General features: G+C 41.6%; 1 protein-coding gene across 1 annotated transcript; it reads left to right on the top strand.

Moving 5' to 3' along the window:
* Positions 1–4974: 4974 nt before the first annotated feature.
* Positions 4975–5682, top strand: LOC117509906 (putative uncharacterized protein BRD3OS). Its single transcript, XM_034169524.1, has one exon. The coding sequence runs from the start codon at positions 5093–5095 to the stop codon at positions 5372–5374; it is 282 nt and encodes a 93-aa protein (XP_034025415.1). The 5' UTR covers positions 4975–5092; the 3' UTR covers positions 5375–5682.
* Positions 5683–8203: the final 2521 nt, after the last annotated feature.

The raw sequence follows: 8203 nt of genomic DNA, 5'->3' as shown, positions 1-8203 counted from the left end.
CATTGCGTGATGATTTAACCTCTTTTAAGAGTTTGATAATCCTCTCCTTTGTTTCAGTTGACATCTCTCGTGTTGCAGCCATGATTCATGTCAGTCCACTTGGTGCAACAGCTCTCCAAGGTGTGATCACTCCTTTTTAGATGCAGACTAAAGAGCAGATCTGATTTGATCAATCAATTTCAATCAATTTTATTTATATAGCGCCAAATCACAACAAACAGTTGCCCCAAGGCGCTTTATATTGTAAGGCAAGGCCATACAATAATTACGTAAAAAACCCCAATGGTCAAAACGACCCCCTGTGAGCAAGCACTTGGCTACAGTGGGAAGGAAAAACTCCCTTTTAACAGGAAGAAACCTCCAGCAGAACCAGGCTCAGGGAGGGGCAGTCTTCTGCTGGGACTGGTTGGGGCTGAAGGGAGAGAACCAGGAAAAAGACATGCTGTGGAGGGGAGCAGAGATCGATCACTAATGATTAAATGCAGAGTGGTGCATACAGAGCAAAAAGAGAAAGAAACACTCAGTGCATCATGGGAACCCCCCAGCAGTCTACGTCTATAGCAGCATAACTAAGGGATGGTTCAGGGTCACCTGATCCAGCCCTAACTATAAGCTTTAGCAAAAAGGAAAGTTTTAAGCCTAATCTTAAAAGTAGAGAGGGTGTCTGTCTCCCTGATCTGAATTGGGAGCTGGTTCCACAGGAGAGGAGCCTGAAAGCTGAAGGCTCTGCCTCCCATTCTACTCTTACAAACCCTAGGAACTACAAGTAAGCCTGCAGTCTGAGAGCGAAGCGCTCTATTGGGGTGATACGGTACTATGAGGTCCCTAAGATAAGATGGGACCTGATTATTCAAAACCTTATAAGTAAGAAGAAGAATTTTAAATTCTATTCTAGAATTAACAGGAAGCCAATGAAGAGAGGCCAATATGGGTGAGATATGCTCTCTCCTTCTAGTCCCCGTCAGTACTCTAGCTGCAGCATTTTGAATTAACTGAAGGCTTTTTAGGGAACTTTTAGGACAACCTGATAATAATGAATTACAATAGTCCAGCCTAGAGGAAATAAATGCATGAATTAGTTTTTCAGCATCACTCTGAGTAAGTAACTCTTAAGTAATGGTTTAATTACTGCCACCATAAAAGCCTGTGGTACATAGCCAACTAATAAAGATAGATTGATCATATTTAAGATCGAAGCATTAAATAATGGTAGGGCTTCCTTGAGCAGCCTGGTAGGAATGGGGTCTAATAGACATGTTGATGGTTTGGAGGAAGTGACTAATGAAAATAACTCAGAACAATCGAAGAGAAAGAGTCTAACCAAATACCGGCATCACTGAAAGCAGCCAAAGATAACGATACGTCTTTGGGATGGTTATGAGTAATTTTTTCTCTAATAGTTAAAATTTTATTAGCAAAGAAAGTCATGAAGTCATTACTAGTTAAAGTTAAAGGAATACTCGGCTCAATAGAGCTCTGACTCTTTGTCAGCCTGGCTACAGTGCTGAAAAGAAACCTGGGGTTGTTCTTATTTTCTTCAATTAGTGATGAGTAGTAAGATGTCCTAGATTTACGGAGGGCTTTTTTTTATAGAGCAACAGACTCTTTTTCCAGGCTAAGTGAAGATCTTCTAAATTAGTGAGACGCCATTTCCTCTCCAACTTACGGGTTATCTGCTTTAAGCTGCGAGTTTGTGAGTTATACCACGGAGTCAGGCACTTCTGATTTAAAGCTCTCTTTTTCAGAGGAGCTACAGCATCCAAAGTTGTCTTGAATGAGGATGTAAAACTATTGACGAGATACTCTATCTCACTTACAGAGTTTAGGTAGCTACTCTGCACTGTGTTGGTATATGGCATTAGAGAACATAAAGAAGGAATCATATCCTTAAACCTAGTTACAGCGCTTTCTGAAAGACTTCTAGTGTAATGAAACTTATTCCCCACTGCAGGGTAGTCCATCAGAGTAAATGTAAATGTTATTAAGAAATGATCAGACAGAAGGGAGTTTTCAGGGAATACTGTTAAGTCTTCAATTTCCATACCATAAGTCAGAACAAGATCTAAGATATGATTAAAGTGGTGGGTGGACTCATTTACATTTTGAGCAAAGCCAATTGAGTCTAATAATAGATTAAATGCAGTGTTGAGGCTGTCATTCTCAGCATCTGTGTGGATGTTAAAATCGCCCACTATAATTATCTTATCTGAGCTAAGCACTAAGTCAGACAAAAGGTCTGAAAATTCACAGAGAAACTCACAGTACCGACCAGGTGGACGATAGATAATAACAAATAAAACTGGTTTTTGGGACTTCCAATTTGGATGGACAAGACTAAGAGTCAAGCTTTCAAATGAATTAAAGCTCTGTCTGGGTTTTTGATTCATTAATAAGCTGGAATGGAAGATTGCTGCTAATCCTCCGCCTCGGCCCGTGCTACGAGCATTCTGACAGTTAGTGTGACTCGGGGGTGTTGACTCATTTAAACTAACATATTCATCCTGCTGTAACCAGGTTTCTGTAAGGCAGAATAAATCAATATGTTGATCAATTATTATATCATTTACTAACAGGGACTTAGAAGAGAGAGACCTAATGTTTAATAGACCACATTTAACTGTTTTAGTCTGTGGTGCAGTTGAAGGTGCTATATTATTTTTTCTTTTTGAATTTTTATGCTTAAATAGATTTTTACTGGTTATTGGTGGTCTGGGAGCAGGCACCGTCTCTACGGGGATGGGGTAATGAGGGGATGGCAGGGGGAGAGAAGCTGCAGAGAGGTGTGTAAGACTACAACTCTGCTTCCTGGTCCCAACCCTGGATAGTCACGGTTTGGAGGATTTAAGAAAATTGGCCAGATTTCTAGAAATGAGAGCTGCTCCATCCAAAGTGGGATGGATGCCGTCTCTCCTAACAAGACCAGGTTTTCCCCAGAAGCTTTGCCAATTATCAATGAAGCCCACCTCATTTTTTGGACACCACTCAGACAGCCAGCAATTCAAGGAGAACATGCGGCTAAACATGTCACTCCTGGTCCGATTAGGGAGGGGCCCAGAGAAAACTACAGAGTCCGACATTGTTTTTGCAAAGTTACATACCGTTGTAATGTTAATTTTAGTGACCTCCGATTGGCGTAACCGGGTGTCATTACTGCCGACGTGAATTACAATCTTACCAAATTTACGCTTAGCCTTAGCCAGCAGTTTCAAATTTCCTTCAATGTCGCCTGCTCTGGCCCCCGGAAGACAATTGACTATGGTTGCTGGTGTCGCTAACTTCACATTTCTCAAAACAGAGTCGCCAATAACCAGAGTTTGATCCTCGGTGGGTGTGTCGTCGAGTGGGGAAAAACGGTTAGAGATGTGAACGGGTTGGCGGTGTACACGGGGCTTCTGTTTAGGGCTACGCTTCCTCCTCACAGTCACCCAGTCAGCCTGCTTTCCCGGCTGCTCGGGATCTGCCAGGGGGGAACTAACGGCGGCTAAGCTACCTTGGTCCGCACCGACTACAGGGGCCTGGCTAGCTGTAGAATTTTCCACGGTGCGGAGCCGAGTCTCCAATTCGCCCAGCCTGGCCTCCAAAGCTACGAATAAGCTACACTTATTACAAGTACCGTTACTGCTAAAGGAGGCCGAGGAATAACTAAACATTTCACACCCAGAGCAGAAAAGTGCGGGAGAGACAGGAGAAGCCGCCATGCTAAATCGGCTAAGAGCTAGTAGCTACGCTAAGCTAGTGGATTCCTAAAAACACGCAAAGTGAATAATGTGTAAATAATTTAGAGGTGATTCAGCAGAAGGAGTGCTTTAGTTAAGGCACGTAAAGATTACACTGGGAAACAAATCGTAATCTAGATAACTAGATCAATCTAACTGCGCAGATTAAACAGCTAACAGATACAGAAAAACACCGCTGTGCTCCGGAACAGGAAGTGATACAATACCGCAGTGAGAGCCAACCACCAGTAGAGGCAAGCAAGAACCAAAAAAGGAAAGTAGAGAACAATGTTCATGAATCAGTGACCAATGATGCAGGTGTTAGTTTTGGGGATGAAAATTTACAGGGTGATTCCATAATTTATTTCTCAGAATTGAGTGATTCCATATTTTTTTCACTCTGCTTGGTCTAAAAAAGTAACTGTTACTGACTGCCACAATTTTTATTTTTCCTGATTTCTTACAGTGTTTCTTAAAGCCAGAAAGTTGCCATTTGAAATGACTTTAGTTTTGTGTCATGTCTGTGATCTGCTTTTTTTCTACAAAATTAAACAACTGAATGAACATCCTCCGAGGCCGGTGATTCCATCATTATTGCCAGGGGTTGTACTTTTTCTTAAGGTTTTCCCATTTTTTCTTGCATTGCTGAGGAGTTACCTTTCCCTCCAGTTCCATAATTTTTATGATTTCGCTGCAAGAGTCATTAAATAAACAATTATACTGTTTTTTTTTTTTTTACTTAAACTTGTTTATATTGTTTACAGCTTTAAACTTACTCGTAGCCTTGAGTTGAAGCATTCCTGTGCCCAGTGAAAAGGAATGTAATAAAATTATATGTCATTTCATCTGTCCCTGTGGAATAAAAAAAACAAGTGTTTAGGCGATGACATCTTGAATTCATCAATGAATTGTGGGTAATCGGCTTCAGCGAAGTTCGCATCGATGCGGGCTTGGCCGAAGTGCAGACCAAGTGCGGAAACGGGGCGGGGCAAACTCCTCTCCGGAGAATTGGGACACTTAAAGCCCTCAGCGGGAACGTGCATTTGAGGGGCACAAGGGTGGAAGTGCGGGTATTGGGACAGGGCCGAAATCAGGACCAGAAGTCCAGGAAGTTGTCAGAGTAAAACAGGAAGTTGTGGAATCCACTTCCCGCAAGCAGAAACCTGTCAGGTTGCAGCTAAAACATCAAACAATAATGTCATAAAATATCGGGTTTTGTTCAGACAGTCAACATTTTTGATGATCACAGTTATTGATCAGTTTTGTGTCGATCATTCACCTGTAGAAAGAAGACCAGCGGAGCTCTTCAGCAGGTGGGACATGACAGACTGGGACCTGAACTCGACCTGGTCCAGGAGCCTTCTGGATCCGGCACCATGTCGGAGTGCGCCACTCCTGCTGTAGGTCCTGGTCCCGCCCGGCCTCCTCTGGCCCAGAAGGCTCTGTCTGAAGCTTACACCCGGCTGCGATACCGGGACACGTCCCTGCTGGTCTGGCAGCAGCAGCAGCAGGAGCTGGAGGTGGCTCCACCCACCACCTACCTGAGCCGCAGCCAGTCAGCCTGGTACAGCCGCTATGGCAACCAGGCCATCCTGATCCGGGACAAACGGGGCCTCGAGGACACATACGGACACTCCAGGATCTGCAGTGTCATGTAGTGAAGATCAGACCAAAATGTTGAAACTGTTTTTGTGTCTTCAGGATGAATTTTTTACTCTTACGTACTAACAAGCGCAAAAAACAAAACAACAAACCAGCAACAACAGTCTCTGGACTCTGTGAAGCTAACAGGAAGTCAAAGACAGCAAATTCTGAATTCAACATGAGTTCCTGCGTTTGACTGGCTGGAGCTCTTTGTACTGAGTATTCCTGATTGGCTGACACAGCGCCAGCAGAAAACTCCCCTCCACAGACCAGAATGCACTGCAGGCTGTGGTTAGCCAGCAGAGGGCAGCACTCCATCGGGGGGGAATTTCAGGTTTTAGGTTTGTGAAGAGACATTTAATATAAAAAGTGTTTCCACTAATATGTATATGTCACGAACATCAACGAGCAAAGCTCTTCAGACTTTTTTTTTTTTTAATAAATGCTTCTGGCTCTGCCCCCCGAGACCCCTCACATTTTTCTTTATTTGCCTCTCACATGCCTGGAAGATCCTCACCATCTCACCATGTCATTTAGGTCCTTCAGACTTTATTTTCAATAAATGCTTCTGAGGAGCATTAGCATGACTAAAAACTTTCAGCTTCTGGGGAGGCCCCCCCCCCCCCCCCCCCCCCCCATTACAGCCCTCTTAACCCCCTGCCACTTTAAGGTTCCCCTGCTTAAATCAGCACATTTTTTTTAATGTAGATGTAAATTAATACTCAAAGTTTTCAGTTAGCTGACAGTCAGTCTGTACAATATGGACAAATTATCATATCTCAATATTGTCATATCAATATGATATACGATATGACTATGATTTGACACAAAGTGCAGCAACAGTGAAAATTAAACCTTCTTAAACCAAACAGTAATAATATCACACTCATTTTACACTCATCATAAGGTTAGGATACTGTGCCCTCCAAAAGTATTGGAACACTTGGAATTTCACACATTTTAATTTGTTTATACCATTTTAAATACAAGAAATACAAAAAAAAATAAAAAATAAAAATTTCTAAAATTATCTTCCTCAAACTCAAACTGAAAGCAAATCTCTAAAACTTGATAAAACCTGTAAATAATAATCAGTTTTATTGTCAGTTTTCTTTAGACAAGTCAGGGGATGAAAACATGAACAATAGTCTTGGACTTTATTGACATCAATTATGAAGAAATACAAAAGTTTCTTTCACCAAAACCTCAAATGTACTGTCAAATTGTAGCTGAACTTTCAGGTCTTCTTTTGAAGAAAATCCTCCTCTACACCACTTCATCAGGAAGATGGACTTTAGATTTTTAACTCATTTATGTCAAGTTGGAGAGATTTGCTTTCAGTTTGAGGTTATTTAAAAATAAGTTCTTCAGAGAGCAAAATTAAGAGGTTACACAGGTTTTATACAGAACAGAGGAGTAAATAAGCTGTATTTCTTTCAGCCTGAGCGTCCTCATGTTATATCTCATGAATCAACAGCTGTCTGCTCATCTAAAAATCACTGGAAAAACGTATATACGGCAACCCAAATTAAAGGAGAAGTGCCGCTTTTAACAACCTGGAATAAATGGTAGATGGACTGCATTTATATAGCGCTTTTCCATCTGCATCAGACACTCAAAGGACTTTACAATTATGCCTCACATTCACCCCGATGTCAGGGTGCTGCCATACAAGGCGCTCACTACACACCGGGAGCAAATAGGGGATTAAAGACCTTGCCTAAGGGCCCTTAGTGATTTTCCAGTCAGGCTGGGATTTGAACCGAGGATCTTCCAGTCTCAAGTCCTGTTTCACTGTGGACTAGGGCTGAAACAATTAGTCAAGTAACTCAAATAATTCAATTACAAGAAGTATTCAGGGCAACCTTTGTGCCTCAAAGCTCCATTTAACATTGTAGTACATATGCCAGGCCTGTGTGTGGCGCTGCAACATCCCTGAAAAAAAAAAGCAGACTAGAGTGTGTGCACAAGCTGTGTAAGAGCTAATCTGTAGCACCCAAAGTTACCGCTTTCCAACATGACACTAAAGAGTAAAATGAAGCCTTTTAAGAGAAAGAGGGTCCACGCTGATCATCTGAAATAGACTGACTCTGCATTTAAAGCAAAACTGACTCCAAATATGACTAAAAGAAGTACTTTTATTCATTTTCAGAAACGCGCTCCATTCTCAAAACAGTACATGTAAAGTGAATGCGCTACAGTGTTGAAAAGAAACCTGGGGTTGTTCTTATTTTCTTCAATTAGTGATGAGTAGTAAGATGTCCTAGCTTTTCCAGGCTAAGTGAAGATCTTCTAAATTAGTGAGATGCCATTTCCTCTCCAACTTACGGGTTATCTGCTTTAAGCTACGAGTTTGTGAGTTATACCACGGAGTCAGGCACTTCTGATTTAAAGCTCTCTTTTTTAGAGGAGCTACAGCATCCAAAGTTGTCTTCAAAGAGGATGTAAAACTATTGACGAGATACTCTATCTCACTTACAGAGTTTAGGTAGCTACTCTGCACTGTGTTGGTATATGGCATTAGAGAACATAAAGGAATCATCATATCCTTAAACCTAGTTACAGCGCTTTCTGAAAGACTTCTAGTGTAATGAAACTTATTCCCCACTGCTGGGTAGTCCATCAGAGTAAATGTAAATGTTATTAAGAAATGATCAGACAGAAGGGGGTTTTCAGGGAATACTGTTAAAGGAGACCTGCACTGAAAAAAATGCAGTCAGATTTTTTGAACAAAAAATGACTTACATTTACACATGAGGTCCTTCTGAATGTAGTAAAGTAAATCTGCAAGCCCAGATCTGTCATTCAACGGAGAAATCATCATTTGAAAATCACAAATTTAC

This window comes from Thalassophryne amazonica, chromosome 5 (genome assembly GCF_902500255.1).
Source record: "Thalassophryne amazonica chromosome 5, fThaAma1.1, whole genome shotgun sequence".
Taxonomy (NCBI): Eukaryota; Metazoa; Chordata; class Actinopteri; order Batrachoidiformes; family Batrachoididae; genus Thalassophryne; species Thalassophryne amazonica.
The sequence above is the reverse complement of the archived record's forward strand: the minus strand, read 5'-3'. Positions and strand labels throughout refer to the sequence as shown.